Genomic DNA, 17,979 nt, shown 5'->3' with positions numbered 1-17,979 from the left:
TTATACGACATTAACTCTGAAAATGGGCTAAGTAGCTTAAATGTAAAGTACAACTTCCACAAATATCCCAGGCATTTTTATTATTAACTACAGGGATAACCCTGATGTATTTTTGTACTTAAAAGGAAAGATTCATTGATAACCCAAGAGTCTGCTAAATAGTAAAGTTAGTCCTGTATTTTTCAATAATTGCCCTAAAGACAGAAGCAAGCTATCTTGAACTTCCAAAATATTTCAGTAGCACAGCTATTTACACATTTGGTTTAAATAGGATTTTTTATATATATATATATCTCTATATAAAAAGATTAAGATACCTGGATTAGAAGTTACATAGCCCTGTAAGTGTAGCAGAACCCTAAACAAAGCAAAAAATAACAATTCAGAAAAACACTAGTGGTCCAGCGGTAATCAATACCATCAATGCATTTTTAAAAGAACCTTGATTAGATAGCAGGTTTGTGTCACCACTCAACCTTACAGCTTCACTAATTCGTTTTTAAAATGTAGCTTTCAATCAAACAAATTTCTTGTAAGACTTCAAAAAATTCCTGGAAGGCAACAGGACCAACTTTGTCCTTCTAACCCTCCCCAAATTTCAAGAAAGGCATAGGATGGCCTATATGCACCGTACTGATTTTGTTATACTTGGAAAAATAGGTACTAAAAAGTACATTGTGATGGCTTTAACAAAAACTGATGTGTAATAAACATGGTAAAATCACACTAAGTTGACTATCTGATTTAAATGACAGGCAACTTAAAAATACAGAGGAATAAGACACCAAATTTTGAAGCGAATGGATATGCAGAAAGTTAAGATTTGTATGCGTTTTTAGCTTGTTTTGCTGATGTCATTCAGCACAGTTCCCAGTCCACAGGCAGGGCATCAGAAACTTTTTGCACTATTTTTAGCAGTATCACCTCTTCATTTCAGATAGCTACCTGGGTCCATGGTCTCCCTTTAGCACCAAACTTGCCTTCCATTACCCTCTTTGTCTATTTTCAATTGATCAATGCAACAGTAGTAACAACAGGTCCTGGAACCAAGACTGTGTGTCAATGAAAAGCAGAACAGGGCAAGTAAGGCTACAGCAATGTAAGTGCAAGGGGTAAGCATCAACAGCAACAATAAAATCAAAACACATGTTGTGATGAGTCCAGTCTTCTCTCAGTCTAGGTAGGTAGAGGGTCATCATCTCCTTTATTACATTTGCACTTGCAGCACAGAACAAATGGTGTAGCAAGTAGAAGGAAAGGGGAGGCCACCAAAAGTAGAAGACCAAATCCTGCAAAAATTCCTACCACCTGCAAGAGAAAGGAATAGCATTGCATTAGGGATAACAATTGTCTAGGTTCTGCTGACACCAGTACATCATCCGTGTCCTTCAAAAGGATCTCAGCAAATGCCATTGACCTTACCAGACCCAGGACTTCCCCCCAAGTGCACGCTACAGTCAGCTCCTGAGATCAGTAAACGTGAGTGAAATCAGAGAGCGAACGTTCATGTTTCATTGCTCCAGTCAGAACCACGCCACACAACTCAGTCCCATTACACAAAGCGATGCAGATGGTTATTTGCCTTTTTGAGTTTTGCTATATCTCAAAGAACTAATGAAGCAACTGATTAGGTATTTCTTGATCAAACCTAAATATTAAATATCAGGATCAAGACTACAAGAGTTAGAGACTCCCACTTTCAGGTCCTCCCCTTTTTGCTGGAGAAAGCTCCAAGGCCGAGCCAATCAGCGATGGTGGTAGCGCCTCTGGGATAACATATTTAAGAAAGGGGGAAAAAGAAAAAAAAAACAACCCGGAACAAGTGCAGCCAGAGTGAGGAGTGAGAATATGTGAGAGGAACAACCCTGCAGACACCAAGGTCAGTGAAGAAGGAGGGGAGGAGGTGCTCCAGGCGCCGGAGCACAGATTCCCCTGCAGCCCCTGGTGCAGACCATGGTGAGGCAGCTGTGTCCCTGCAGCCCATGGAGGTCCACGGAGCAGATATCCACCTGCAGCCTGGGGAGGACCCCACACCAGAGCAGGTGGATGCCCACCTATGACCCCATGGGAAGCCCCCGCTGGAGCAGGCTCCTGGCAGGACCTGTGGACCCATGGAGAGAGGAGCCCACACCGGAGCAGGTTTGCTGGCAGGACTTGTGACCCTGTGGGGGACCCACGCTGGAGCAGTCTGCTCCTGAAGGACTGCACCCCATGGAAGGGACCCACACTGGAGCAGTTCATGAAGAACTGTAGCCTGTGGGAAGACCCCACATTGCAGAAGTTCACGGAGGACTGTCTTCTGTGGGAGGGACCCCATGCTGGAGCAGGGGAAGAGTGTGAGGAGTCCTCCTTTGAGGAGGAAGAAGCAGCAGGGATGTGTGATGAGCTGACCACACCCACCATTCCCCATCCCCCTGCGCCGCTGGCGAGGAGAAAGTAGAGAAAAACAGGAGTGAAGTTGAGCCTGGGAAGAAAGGAGGGGTGGGGGGAATGTGTTTTAAGATTTGGTTTTACTTCTCATTACCCTACTCAGTTTCAATTGGTAATAAATTAAACTGATTTCCCCAAGTCGAGTCTGCTTTGCCCGTGATGGTAATTGCTGAGTGATCTCTCCCTCTCCTTACCTTGACCCACAAGCTTTTTCATTATATTTTCTCTCCCATGTCCAGTTGAGAAGCAGAGTGACAGAGCGGCTTTGGTGGGCACTTGGCATCCAGCCAGGGTCAACCCACCACAAGGTGGTTTTTTTCACTGACGTTTATTGATCACCCTCTTCCCGGTATGGGCAGAGGACCACAGACCTACCCATTCTGTCAGTGTGCCAAACTCTATTAGTTTCTACATAGTTTAAATTTGGAAAATTATTAAAAAAACATTCAAGTTGAGGTTCATTTCCTCCGGAAGTTTCCCATTTGCCACAGGCAACCGTAAGGGTAATGCTGCAACAATATGCTCGCAAATTATTTGAGAAAATAATTCAGATTTATTCAGGGGAGAGTGTCTGTGAATAGTTTTGAATAATGAAAGCAGGAGTGGAATGCTAATCTGCTAGCAAAACCTCACAACAGAAGGCAAAAATAAATTAAGAGTGCAATTCTCATTACGAATTCTTCTAGCCAGGGCTAGATAAGCCGCTTCAATTAGTTGGCAAATATTTAATTAGCCATGGTATAGATGGGATGATTTAATAGTACTTTTGTCGGCCACGGACAATTTCTCGTTCTGATTACTATGTATTTCTTTTTGCAATTCCACTATCCAGGGATTTTCAGAAGAGGGGCTGAGAGGAAAGGCTGGTTGCAGGAGATGGCGCTGTGGGATAGCAGTCACCACCCTCAGACTGCCTCCTACTACGCCAAATTCTTTCAATCTTGGATTTTGGCTGTCTGGGGATAAAGATCTCAAACTTCCTTGCCCTAACAATTTTATTTCTTGCCAAGAGCAATCTCTTTTTCAGCTTCAGAGGTGTACACATTTCATGACTCATTCTTTTTTTGGAGGTGCTGACTATCTGATGCAACTTCCATTTACTAATCTTTGTATTTATTTACTACAGACATAAACCAAAGCTAAATTCTCATCTCCTTTAAAAACTGTGAGCTGCAACTATTGCCATACTGCTCTTTGGAAACAGCATGCCCTTGCCTAGCTTTCTGCAGCCCAGACTAAGAGTGCACTGGTCAGATAGAGCCAAGCTGAAAATGAGCAATTCAGTGGACTGGATTGACTACTGCTGATTTTTATGACATATCTATTTACACTTTCCTTTCAGCCTCCGTATAGCAAAGAACTCATTAAGTTTCATTTTGTTTGGGGTTTTTTTTTGTTGTTGTTGTTTATTTTGGGGTTTTTTTGTGGGTTTTTTTGTTTGTTTGGTTTTTAAACAAAACTGCCTGCTGAGTATTACTTACTTGTTTTCTACTTGGTTCTGTAGCTTCTGAAGAAGTTGCTGCCCTACCCAGCATCAAGCCATTCCCTCTGGCCAAAACAAGTATTTTTTTTAAATCCACAAACAACAAAACAAAGGCTCACCTCAATTTGCCTTGGATAAATACTGAAAGCAACTTAACATAAGGAAACGATTGCAATGTTGATTTGGCTTTAGTGGGTTTAGTCAAATTATATCCTAATTGGTGGAGAATTATCACTTTCTTTCTCAACAATGACCAGAACATCAAACATACTGTCTATCAAACGTATTTGCACTAACTGCTGTGGCTAAGAACAGATTCCAAATATCAGATTACAGGTATATCAAGAAAGCTCATGTACCCAAACACTTCCTAAGATACCATTGCAAAACCCAGTCCATAGCTCAGGCACCCAGGAGTGTATGTGGAGGGAGGGGTGTGATTCTTCTCCTTTTATTTCAGTTTAGCTGTTTGTCCAGACTTGGTGTTTATTCTCTAGACTTGGGGTTTATGCTCAAATGGAAAGAAATCTGTACTTCATGAAAAACACTTCATCTCAAGCTAAGGTAGATATTTACTGTCACACAGTTAATTTAGGAAGAGATGACTCAGATACCCAGATGTCTCTGTAGCTCTGAAGTGACTGTAAAGGCAGTAGATTGGACTAAGTCATATATTGGTATTTATTTTGTATGCATCGAAGTAGTGCAGAGAGGTCTGCCATTACCAGCATTCATGCTGGGTCCAGCAAGACTGGATCTAGACTACAAGAGATACCCCCACACTCTTTGTAATTGTCAATTTGCATCTGTGTTTGGAACTACTGATAATCTCTATGTGTTACCTTCTACCCAACCTACATTAATGAGTCAACTGGAGTCCATAGCAAGATACTGAGCATACTCAGGCTAATTCCTTTCCAATTCCAGATCTGGAGCTAAAGATCCCTTGCAGGACGAGCTTCCCTGTTAATAGTATGGATGGTGGCAATCTAATTTGTCCTCCTTGTTTACTGAGAACATAACTTGTCACTTAACTGGCTCTGCAAAACCCTTCCTAGTTCTCAGTGGCTTTCTGCCAAGGAGTGTCCTCTCTGGGAGAGCTACCTGTTCCTCCCCAAGCTACTGCCCTCTTCAAATCTGCTGTGAGAATTAGTTACCATTTGGCACAGAATTTTACCCTAAGGTGTTAAAATGAATAAGGCAAAGGAAGGCACTATGACAGTAGTAGACCTGTACAGAGCTTTTAAAGATCTGAGCTTTACCTGTGTTCTGTGCCAGATAACAGATGCCCTGGAGTGTCCCAGCTTATTTCGACAAGGTCCTTTGTCGTAATGTATAAGGAGAAAATCATCCTACAAAATATTAAATGAAAATGTAAGTAATAAACAGAAGTACAAACTGTTCTTCGAGTTATAAAATAGTATTTCCTGAGAACTTATAACCAGGAATTGTACAGGAAGATAAAAGCTTAGTGAGGTGGATATGGCCAGGTCCAACCTTTCTAAAGTGCTTTGTTTACAGTTAAGTATCTTCAAAAAGAGGATTGTTCAGCAAGTGTTATATATCTATAATGCATTCTTCTCCCAAAGGCTCTCAACCTGCATATTTAAATGCTAGTATGGAATTTAGCAAGAGGATCCAAGAAGATAAGCTGTCCATTGCATATATTTTACACACATACAGAAAGAGCAAAGGAAAATGAATACTTGCACTGCAGACTTCCCGAACTTGGTTCCTTTTATTAGTTGAAGAATAAAAGGACAATACAGATCTTTGAGAAGTGACGTCCCTATCTGTCCTGCCATCCTTTGGCAAACCAGCTAAGACAGCAGGCCTAGTACCAAGGGAACACTACTTTTTAACTGAGCATGTAAGAAGCCTGTGACTTAAGGACTGTTAGTAAAGCATTCAAATGGGACAACCACAGGATCTGAATAGTCAGAGTAGCTTTCGGGAACCTAAACCATTTCCTTTGCTATTGTTAATAATGCTATAAAATAAAACAGATGACATGGAAACAGATGTTGTGTATTGTATATACTCTGATCCTTGGACACGATAACAGGCTGTTTTTAAAAAAACATAAACATATGACAGCAGCAGATTATAGACTAACAAATTCCTGGTGTTAGGAGAACATCGTATTCTTTTTCATAAGTCAGTTCTATTTCTTGTCCCACAGAATACAGTGAATGGTAAAGAAATCTGACTGCTAGACTCCTGCGTGGTGACACACCAAATCTAAAATTCATCTGATAAACTTCCACAGACTGAGTACAGTGCTCTATTCATCCTGTAACTCTTTCAAGAAGGGGAACATTGAAAAGTCAGTACTAAATGAAGTATTATTAAAAAAAAACAAAAACAAAACACCAACACCCCCCCCCATGTTAGTTACCATGTAAAGATTGCAAACAACATTTTCATAACATTTTACTTTATAATGATTGTTTCCTGGCTCACATAAGCAAAATGCCAAGATCACAAAGGTCAGACAAGTAAAACAGAGCATACAAATTACCAGCATCAGCTCTGGTGGGTCGCAGTCTACCAAGCTGGGCAGAAGCTACTGAGATACTATTTGATTAATGAGACAGCTGGATGGCAAAGCAATGAACTTCTAAGCTTCTGAGAATAAGAGTGCATGGCATGTACTCACATCAAGCGATTCCAGACAGTACCAGCAAAAGGCATGTTTGCAGTTCTTACACATCATTTGGGCACAGCCTTCATCTCGTTCAATGTAAACTTTACACTTTGGACAGCGTTTGATTGGAGCATCATCTTCTTCCATCTTAAAAACTGAACTGTGGGAGAGAGTGAGGAATTAATAAGATGTGTAGCCATGAAGAAGAGAAGAACTTCTAAGAAATATGCTAAGAAGATAAACCTACTTTTTATTTTTTAAAAAATAAGAAAGTAGTAGAGATCCAGGTATTTAACTGAGTTTTGTTATTCAGATATTTTGGCTATACTCTATTTTTCAAACATGTATCTAGAAAAAAGTGTTTAATGACTACAGTGCCTACGTAAGCATCAGGACATTTTCTCTACCAGATATTTTACCAACTGTTTTTGTTATCTAGTGATACTAATAGATATGATACAGTTTTCTCCTGGAATTAACCAGATGAGCAGCAGCTAGCTCACACCTAAATGCTTTGTATGTCTAGATCATTTTCCTTTTTCCTCCTTTCTTCTTTCTCAGAAAAGGAAGCAATCCTTTGATGGCACAAGCCCAGACCACATTCCTTTGGACCGTGGCACTAGGGAGAGATGGCTTGTCTCTGCCCTCCTTGAGAATCCTCCCTAGGAATATCCTTCCAAACCAGGAATCATGAGGTTTTTGGGGCATGCTGTTCTTTCAGAGTTGATGTCTTCATCTCTAACACTGTCCTAATCATGGTTCATGAGGTAGGGTCAGCACCGCCTCTTCTTGTCTTGCATCGCTGTGCAAAACCACGGGATGTCCCCTCATATAGTGGGCATAACACAGAGGAATGTGGAAACACTAGAAGAACATTTATTTCCCTTGAGTAGCTTTCCACTATATGCAGGCTTTATGCACACCAATAACTAAAATCTACCTTAACAAATGACACTTCCTGCAGTCCCTGCCACTGGGAGATACAAGAACGACTGACGGGGAATCAACAGTTTGCTGGAAAACAGGACTGACCCTTGACTGATTGATTGATTTGCCCAACAGCAGGATAAAAGGACATACACTCGTTAGTCACATTAGGGGCAATCATATTACAGAAAAATGCTTTGAATTCATAAACTGCATATGAAATTCCAAATGCATGGTAGCACAAGCTGCTACTAGCACATTTTGCTCCAAAGTAACGAAAAAACAAACCTCAATGGAGTAAAAAATGAAGCATGAAATAAAAACTAACACCAACCAAAGCATTAAGGAAAATAAATAAAGTTTTTTATCTTGCCATGAAGTTTAGTGAGCTTTGGTTCTGGTCAAGCACACACAAAAAGCACGTGCAAAAGTTACTACATTTGACCAGGAACTCATGACAGCATCCTAGCTAGTCATCTGTTACAGCAAAGCTTGAAAGAAGACAAGTTATGAATAGCTGAGTCCAAGGCTGGCTAGGGCTTTGATGACACCTTGGAACTACTATATAATCTTTAAAAAAGCCCAAACATTAAGTAGAACGCATGCACAACGGCCTTTCTTATTCACTGGCTGCAGTATGCCAATGGAAACAGCTTGAAGCAGAACTTAAGATCATTGGCCAAATGTGCAGCAGTTGGGATTACTGACAGGGTATTCTAAAAATCACTGTCTGGCATGATGTTATGAACCCTCACGCTGTCCAGAATAGCAGAGGCAACGAGATCTTTTCTGAAGGGAAGCTCATGAGCCGCCTGGATATCACATTTTCCCACTGGGACAAAAGGGTGGCTGATAGAGGCTCAAGCAGCTCCTTTGTGCTTTGCCAGGAATGGTGGCAAGGAGTGAGGCTGCCAAGAGCTGCCCAGTTTTGGAACACAGCATTAAAGGAACAGGAATGACTAAGTGAAGGAAAGAGCTTTAAAACAAAATATCAGGAAAATGCCTCTTTACTATTCATACTCTGGTTTGTTCAAAGATTGAGTGTTTTGTTTCTAAATACTTGATGTTTTGCAATACTTTACCTTGTTTCTCCTGGGAGAAAAGAGATTGGCATGTTCTCTTGACAGCCTTGACCTGGATGCCAATTAGATTTGCAAGCAGAGCAGAACTCAATGTCACAGGCTTTGCACTGGACCAGCTGGGGGTCCTGTGGGCTTGGTTCCTGGAGCTGGCAAACTGCCTGGCAAGTAGAGGATGGACACCAAGTCCGACACGGATCCAAAAGCACTTCTGTAAAGGGGCATAAAAGAAGAAAATTCAAAGGTGGTTACAAGACCGGCCTTCCATAACAATGTATTCCAGCTGAGGTTGACTGGCAGGGCATCTGAAGACACACACTTACAAAGAAGCCTTTTAATTTATGCTACCCTCTTAAGACATAAATCTGGCCTGCTTTGCAAACAGGCACCAAACTAAAGTGAGTTTCCCAAGTTTGAATTAATCGGCCACTTTCATTCACTGAACTAAACTTCTTCTGAGAATGAGATGTATTTTTTTTTCAGTTGTACTTGAAGTTAAATAGAGCATATACTACGCAGGTAAAACCCATCAGAAAGTGTTTTTACAGTGCCCTCCCAAGTAGGACTCTGTTTCAAGTTAGCCTCTGCCCTAATATCACCACGATTAACAATAGCATAAGAGTATTATACAGTTTCATCCCTTTCTTGGAGGCTGCTTACTAGTAAGTCATTTCATGTTTCAAAGACCACTGAAGTCAATAAAAACCTGCCAATGACTTCAGTGGTTTCTAGGCTGGGTCCTGCGCTCAGCAAAACCTTACTGTAAGTTCTCTATGGCCACACAGTTCCACAACCCCATAGGCACCCAGTCACCTTATATCCTCATAAAAATTAACAAGGTTCATGTTATCATTACAGACAGAACTGCCTAGTAATTCTGCACCAGATGCCATCACAGGAGACAATGGTGGCTCCATAAAAGGGGTCAGTCTACCTCCCCAGCCCCTAGAGTGCTGGCAGTCAACTCGAACAGCAAAGCTCAAAATAGAAGTCACTCCCTCCCTTAGTTATAGAGCATTATAATACATAGCAATTTTCTTTCCTTAGTTTATTCACAGAATGTTGCAATTCTGGGAATCACGCAGGCAAGAACAGAAACAATAGGGTTTTTTGTTTGGTTGGGTTTGGTTTTTTGGGTTGGGTTTTTTTTTTTTTTTTTTGTGATGACCAAACAATTAATGCACGGTGCTACTGCATGAACATGTGTAGAGCCAGAGTCTGATTTATGGGATTGTCTGGAGTGATATTGTTCCCACAGCCTTGCAATGGGTAGTGTTACGTGTGTTACCTCTTTCAAACTGTAGCTTCTTATACCTTTGCATGATTTCTGATGCAACCATGCACTCAATCTGTTGAAGGAAGGAAAAGGAAAAGACAAATTTCCAGTTAGGAACAGCAATAATCTAAGGCATTTTCAACAAATGCAGACAAAATATTTGACCTTTAGAGAATTATTAAAAACGTATGTTGGCAACAATGGCAGCTGTAACATACACAGCAAGACACATTTAAACATGCTGGCAAGAAAAGAAAAAAAACCCCTATTTGCAGTAAAAGTGTACCTCATTTTCTTGCAGATGACCTCGCTTTGGGCAGGCAGCATCAGGGCAGCTGATTGCTGTTTCTAGACCTTCTTTGATCAAAAGTTCCACATACTGTTTTAGGCACTGTAGGAGAGCCAAAGACTGAGTTAACTATCCCACCAACAATAAACCACTCAGTATTTTAACAGCTTTCCTCTGAAAATCTGAAGAACTCAAACTTCTTTGAAAAAACAGATACTACTGTGTCCCTTTTACAACCATGGGCCATGCCCACAGCTTCTGCCACAGTTATACCTTCAAACAGAAAACAGTTAATTTCCCCATCAAATAACTCTTCCTCAATTTAAAATATTCAGGAAATTAAAAAATAACAATAATGGGGAAAAGGACAAATCAAACAGGGAGCTAGGAGGGGAGAAAAATAATAAAACACCACCAAGATAAAATTAGATTAACCACACTCCAAAAATCCTTGTGTGAGTGGAAACCACAACACAGCTTAGTAAGCAGTAACCACCCATAGACAGACATCTGTCAAGCCTACCAGAGAGCAAAAGGGAGTGGTGTATCTTGCCTTCTATTTCTAGAAAATAACTATCTGAACTTCATGGTTAAAGATATATCTTTTCCATAGGAAGAAAAATGTGAGAATTAGGACTCCCAGAAGAACTACAGTTTCCATGGGGACCGAATAATAAATATTGGTAATACTAATACTTTTCTCCCCTAGCAACCGCAGCATTTTACCCAAGTCATAACTGAAAACGTGGCATCTAACACAGTAGTGCACAGCACGACCGTCAACGAAACAGAGGAGAAAGGTGGATATTTTAGACTAAGGGCCAATTAAGACCAAACCTTGTTATTCTTGAAGAGTAACCACCCCCCTCCACTTCCACACTTCCCAGATCAAGGTGAGAGCTACCGCATAGGTGTCTGCTGGGGAGGCAAGGGGAGCGATGGAGAGAGAGATATCCTTCTCTCTGCAGATACCATGGAATTTCTACCAGCCTGACACTACACAGAAAGGGCAAACGAGGGTCTGCTTTCCAGCGGATGGGTCACCCTGTGGTGTTCTCACCCTGCGTGTGAGCTCAGCTGGCTGTGGCAAACTGGAAGACAATTACAGAAGTACATTCCTAACTCTCTGTAACTAGATATGTGAATAAAGACCAAAAGCAGAGTGAAATGGAGATACAAAACAAGCTTAGCATACAGCCGGGTGGGAGGCGAGAAGGATTACACACTCTGCAGCAAGCTGGCAAAACAGGGACTTCAAGTACTATTTCCAGACAGAACTTGCAAAAGGTATGCAGCCACCGGCTCGCCATCAGCCTGGGAAGGCAAAGGGCTGCATTGACCTTGCCAAGTCCAGTGTGCCTAACTGCGGGACAGAGCACAAAGCCGCTCCTTCCTTCCAACCACGCCATCAAACAGGCCCATCAACGAGCACATTTGCTGCCTAACCCTTTGCATGTGGCTTGTAGCTGCTAAGGTCTAGACTTTGGGTCTACTCATTCAGCCTCCTCTCTTTCTGTTCTGCCTCTCAATATGTCTGTTCTGCTCCTTTCAGAGACCCTATCACCTATATTAACATAGTATTTTAGATTTTACCGTTCACAGTTTGATTGCAGCAAAAACTTCACTTCCTGCCCACATAATTTCTGCTGCTCTGGTACACAGCTTTTCTGGCAGCCGCATGCCACCACCTTGATAGCACAACATATCATTTCTGTCAGATTCCCCTTCCCTGTGTCTCCTACTCAACAGAGATAACAAGTCTATTTTTTGGAAAAGAAAAACAGAGACTGGATAATTGGTATCTTTAAAAGTTTTACATGTGTAAAAAATCCATGTGTGATCAATTATGGTCTATGTTTTCCTCTTTATCAGTAGGGATTTAATGAAGACAATTGTTCACTTAGTAGATGGTTTGACTTGCAGAAGGTTTCCAAGCCGTCGCTTAGAGTTCTGCAGGGCAGGTGGTGGAGCAGTTCAAGAAAACCACTAGCAGCAACGACAGCAGGCTGAGCTCCACAAGAACCAGGTCCTAGGTTGTGTGCCTTGGCAAACTGCGATTTCAGCTGTAGGGAGGTATTAGTGTTGCCATAATGACACTGTTGGCTCTTCCCTTTCCCCTCCATTTGCAGACGCCAAGTGTGGATTAAAATGAAAATGCATACATTTTTAATGCCAGCACTTAGCACTTATAGAAAGTACTTTTCAAGCTGAATGAGCTTTGCCATCATTAATCATTAATGTGGTTAATTCTCTTCCTCAACCTGTTTGGGACCATTGCCAAAGCCCATTTGATTTGTTTCCTTTTCCTCACATCTTCCAAGGAATAACACAGTTCATTCCTGCCACGAGCAGTGTCCAAGGCTTTCCCCCTCCTCTGATGTAGCACTGGCCCCTACCTCCTCAAAACCAGCCCAGCCAAAGTGCACTTCTTATGCTACATCCTTCTGGGAACACAGATGCTGTCTCGAGGCCATGAAATATCACTGTAAATTAGGCAGAGGATAAAACACTCTGTCCACTCAAGACTTCCTCACTCCAGAGATTCGCTGGGTGGAGAAAGAGTAACCTAAAGTGGTTGCAAGAGAATTTGAAGCACATGGTAGCTGTGGCTTCTTTTGAGAGCAGACACGAGATGTGCCACTTGTGTCAGAAAATTTTAAACTGGCTACAGTACTGGAAATGCACCAGCATGCAAGCAAAACAACACAGTAGAATGAGGTACTCAGTTATATACTATGAAAAATTCATTACAAGACAACTACAAAAAGATGACAACTAAACTGTTGCTCATTTTCTATGCAGCTTGTAGTTGATCCCATGCTGGAAGAAAATATCTTCATAGCCTTTCCATTAAGGCAATAAAGTACTGTATAGGATGAACAAATAATGTGGGAGTGTAAGTCACCCCAAACAACTTTCGAAAAGAACTGTATTACATAATTTTTCTCAGAGGAAACAGGAGCTGAAATTAGGTACCTAAGGGCTGAGGTAGGAATAAGGTCCCAAGATACCCTTCTTGTTGTACATTGACCCTTACAAAATCCATACGCTGAGGAGCAGCTTTATTCTTCCTTGACATGTGTCAATGGAAAGCTACTTTTATTTGAAGCAATACTTTTGCTAAATTCAACTTGTTTCTTTCTTTAAAAAAAATTCATTGTATTTAAATAATTAATCGTATTTAAGAAATTGAATAACTAATTATTATTTAAGTCACACTTGGAGTTACTCTAAACCTATCAAAAACTGATGGCGGTTATTCTGTACATTTCTGCTTATGTATATAGTTTGACATGATAAAACCAGGCTAAGACTTGGCATTTCATAAAAAATAACCCTTTACTGAATTAAATAGGTCATAAGAGGAAACGTTTCCTTTGCATTCAGTTTTGTACTTCATTTCTGTACTCTGACAATCTTCACCTGGAACAGTGAAGACCTGCCTAGCCAGCAAGAAGAGAGGACCAAGTGTGTAAGTTTTTAGTCATTAGTCCAGCTATAGTAACAAACCATGTGTGTGCTCCTCTACTCCTTTCCCAATCCAGAACTAAAACATGCCAGTTTATAACAATTGTTAGGCAAGCTACTCTGTTTTACAATGCAGTTGCAGCAAGTGAACAGGCAATTGTAGTAGCCTAAATTTCTGTCTAGCATGCATGGTCTCAGCATACCAAATGACTCGGGAAAGGAAAAGAACAATTATTATATGATGGACACTACTAGGACACTACTAAGGTTGTGTTCCTTAACTATGCAGATCTATACCTTAACATTCATTTTACAACTTCCTATATTTTTAAATTAAAACGAGATTGTAATATACTATTCATATATGAATATTTTATATATATACACACCATATATATATATACACCATATATGAATATTATTTATGAATATTATGAATCACTCAGACTGACCTCCCAGGGAAACACACAGCTGTCCAGGTCTCTGGCTGCAGGGAGTGCCACCAGCTTGCTCTGGGAATAGATGTCAGTGGAGCAAACAGCTGTGTGTGCTGTGACCAAGTGGATTATCTACTTGGCTTGGTGGCAGAGCTAAGAGAGGAAGTAGACAGGCTGCAGAGCATCAGGGAGTCTGAGCAAGAGATAGACAGGTGGAATCACGCTCTGAGCTCCCGGAAACCTGACCAGGGACAGCCTCCAGAGAAAGCCTGTGACCAAAGGGAGCCAGTATCCTCCCCGCACCAAGATGCAGACAGGGTCTTAGAGGGAAGCGGCGAGTGGAAACAAGTCCACAATTGGGGCGGCAAGCGAACCCTTTCCTTGCCCACCGTGACCCCCAGGTGCCTCTGCACAATAGGTATGAGGCTCTAGATGTGGAGGACCAGTCAGTGGACGATGTGGGCGTCGATCCATCTACACCAGAAGAGTTGCCAAGACCACAAAGACCTAACCCCCGTATTACTACCACCTCAACAAGGAAGAAAAGATGGGTCATAGTCGTAGGAGACTCCCTCCTGAGGGGAACGGACGGTCCAATATGCTGGGTGGACCCTCCTCATAGTGAAGTCTGCTGCCTCCCAGGACCCCAGGTCAGAGAGACTTCCCAGCCTGGTACGGCCCTTGGACTACTACCCCTTACTGCTCTTCCACGTGGGTGGTGATAAAGTTGCAGTGCACAGCCCAAGGGTGATTAAAAGAGACTTCAGGCCTTGGGATGCTTAGTGAGGGAATTGGGGGCACAGGTCATCTTTTCCTCCCTCTTTCCAGTTGTGGGAGGTGACATTGGTAGGAACAAGCGGATCCAATCTCTTAACACATGGTTCCGAGGCTGGTGCCACCGTCCCAACTTTGGGTTCTTCGACAATGGGATGGCCTACATGGCACCAGGCTTGCTGGTGACAAATGGGAGCCATCTTTCTCAAAGCGGAAAGAGGGTCTTTGCACAGGAGCTTGCAGGGCTCATTGACAGGGCTTTAAACTAGATGTGAAGGGGGAGGGGGAACATATCAGGCTTGCCTGTGACAAGCTGTGGGATGGTATACAATGGTTAGAGGGAGAGGGTGCTACTGTGAGCCCTCAACCTGTTGCCCAGAGGCATGATGGGGATGCTGCAGCACAGTTGAAGTCTTTCAGAGATGAGCCGGGGGCTCCTGAGATAGTCAGAGCTCACAAGGAAACCTTCGTGAAACACCCCGAGGGAAACAAGGGATGTTCCACTAAGAAGGTGACACGGCCAACAGCCCAGATGAAATGCCTCTACACGAACGCACGCAGCATGGGGATGAAATGCCTCTACATGAACGCACGCAGCATGGGGAACAAACAGGAGGAGCTGGAAGCTGCTGTGCTACTAGACAGCTACGACCTGATTGCCATAACTGAAACCTGATGGGACAAATCCCACGACTGGAATGTGGCTATTGATGGCTACAGGCTCTTCAGAAGGGACAGGCGAGGAAGGAGGGGCGGAGGCGTTGCCCTTTATGTAAATAAATCAATACAGTGTGAAGAGCTGTCCCTGAAGAATAGCCACAAGCAGGTCGAAAGCTTATGGCTAAGAGTCAGAGACAGAGGCAACAAAGGGAACCTTGTGGTTGGTGTCTACTACAGGCCGCCTGATCAAGGGAAGCCTGCTGACAAAGCCTTCTTCCTCCAGCTCTGGGAGGCTTCGTGCTTGCAGACTCTTGTCCTGCTGGGGGACTTCAACCACCCCGACATTTGCTGGAAAAGCAACACGGCGAGCTGTAGGCAATCCAGGAGATTCCTGGAATGCATAGACAACAACTTCCTAAGCCAGGTAATAGACACACCTACCCAAGGGGACGTGATACTGGATCTGATGGTCACAAATACAAGTGAGCTCATCGGTGATGTCAAGACTGGAGGCAGCTTGGGCTGCAGTGATCACACATTGGTGGAGTTCACGCTCCTGAGGGACATGGGAAAAGCGAGGAGTGCAGTCAGGACACTAAATTTTAGGAAAGCAAACTTCCAGCTCTTCAAGGAGTTAGTCAGAAGGACCCCCTGGGAGACGGTCCTCAGGGGCAGGGGAACGGAACAGAGTTGGCAGATCTTTAAGGACACCTTCCATAGTGCACAAGAGCTATCAGTCCCCAGGTGTAAAAAATCAGGCAAGGAAGGGAAGAGACCAGCATGGCTGAGTCAAGACCTTCTAGTCAAACTAAAGAGTAAGAGGGAACTGCACAGGCAGTGGAAGCAGGGACAGGTGTCCTGGGAGGAATACAGGGAAACGGCCCGGTTGTGTACGGAGGAGGTCAGGAATGCCAAGGCAAGGATGGAGCTGAATTTGACAAGGGACATAAAGAATAACAAGAAGGGCTTCTACAGGTATATCAACTAGAAAAGGAAGGTTAAAGAAAGCGTACCCGCCTTGATGAACAAGAAAGGCAAACTTGTATCAACGGATGAGGAGAAGGCTGAAGTACTCAACAACTTCTTTGCCTCGGTCTTCACCAGCAACCTCTCTCCTCACCCCTCCCGAATCGATGGACCACAAGATGGGGACCAGGGGGGTGGAGCCCCTCCCACTGTAAGGGAAGATCAGGTTCGAGACCACCTGAAGAACCTCAGTGTACACAAGTCTATGGGACCTGATGAGATGCACCCCAGAGTCCTGAGGGAATTGGCTGATGTAGTTGCCAAGCCACTCTCCATGATATTTGAAAAGTCATGGCAGACAGGTGAAGTCCCTGCTGACTGGAAAAAGGGGAATGTTGTGCCCATTTTTAAAAAGGGAAGAAAGGAGGACCCTGGGAACTATCGACCTGTCAGCCTCACCTCTGTGCCTGGGAAGATCATGGAACAGATCCTCCTAGAAGCTATGCTCAAGCACATGGAGGACAGGGAGGTGGTTCGAGACAGCCAGCATGACTTCACCAAGGGCAAGTCCTGCCTGACCAACCTAGTGGCTTTCTATGAAGGAGTAACTGCATTAGTGGACAAGGGAAAAGCAATGGATGTCATCTACTTGGACTTCTGTAAAGTGTTCGACACAGTCCCCCACAACATCCTTCTCTCTAAACTGGAGAGATATGGGTTTGATGGGTGGACTGTTCCATAGATAAGGAATTGGTTGGATGGTCACATCCAGAGGGTCATGGTCAATGGCTCGATGTCCACATGGAGACCGGTGACAAGTGGGGTCCCTCTGGGGTCCGTACTGGGACTGGTGCTATTTAACATCTTCATCGATGACATAGACAGTGGGATCAACTGCACCCTCAGAAAGTTTGCAGATGACACCAAGCTGAGTGGTGCGATTGATACACCAGGGGGACGAGATGTCATCCAGAGGGACCTGGACAAGCTGGAGAGGTGGGCCTGTGTGAACCTCATGACGTTCAACAAGGCCAAGTGCAAGGTCCTGCACCTGGGACGGGGCAACCCCCGGTATCAGTACAGGGTGGGGGATGAAGAGATTGAGAGCAACCCTGCAGAGAAGGACTTGGGGGTACTGGTAGATGAAAAGCTGGACATGAGCCGGCAATGTGTGCTTGCAGCCCAGAAAGCCAACCGAATCCTGGGATGCATCAAAAGAAGCGTGGCCAGCAGGTCGAGGGAGGTGATTCTGCCCCTCTACTCTGCTCTGGTGAGACCTCACCTGGAGTACTGCGTCCAGTTCTGGAGCCCTCAGCACAAGAAGGACATGGACCTGTTGGAGTGGGTCCAGAAGAGGGCCACCAAAATGATCCGAGGGCTGGAGCACCCCTCCTATGGGGACAGGCTGAGAGAGTTGGGGTTGTCCAGTCTGGAGAAGAGAAGGCTGCGAGGAAAACTTACTGCGGCCTTCCAGTACTTAAAGGGGGCCTACAGGAAAGATGGGGAGAATCTTTTTAATAAGGCTTGTTGTTACAGGACAAGG

At 43.5% G+C, this 17,979-nt stretch overlaps 1 protein-coding gene across 1 annotated transcript in view; it reads right to left on the bottom strand.

The window, feature by feature from the left end:
* Positions 1-453: 453 nt before the first annotated feature.
* Positions 454-17,979, bottom strand: part of RNF144A (ring finger protein 144A) — a 29,776-nt gene continuing 12,250 nt past the window's right edge. The window contains exons 2-7 of the mRNA XM_075707627.1: positions 10,129-10,233; positions 9,855-9,915; positions 8,570-8,777; positions 6,573-6,720; positions 5,176-5,265; positions 454-1,308 (exon numbers count right to left, since the gene is read on the bottom strand). Of these exons, the coding sequence (XP_075563742.1) occupies positions 1,177-1,308; positions 5,176-5,265; positions 6,573-6,720; positions 8,570-8,777; positions 9,855-9,915; positions 10,129-10,233 (744 nt within the window). The 3' untranslated portion in view covers positions 454-1,176. The remainder of the gene's footprint in view (positions 1,309-5,175; positions 5,266-6,572; positions 6,721-8,569; positions 8,778-9,854; positions 9,916-10,128; positions 10,234-17,979) is intronic.

This window comes from Pelecanus crispus, chromosome 3 (genome assembly GCF_030463565.1).
Source record: "Pelecanus crispus isolate bPelCri1 chromosome 3, bPelCri1.pri, whole genome shotgun sequence".
In the NCBI taxonomy this organism is placed as follows: Eukaryota; Metazoa; Chordata; class Aves; order Pelecaniformes; family Pelecanidae; genus Pelecanus; species Pelecanus crispus.
The sequence above is the reverse complement of the archived record's forward strand: the minus strand, read 5'-3'. Positions and strand labels throughout refer to the sequence as shown.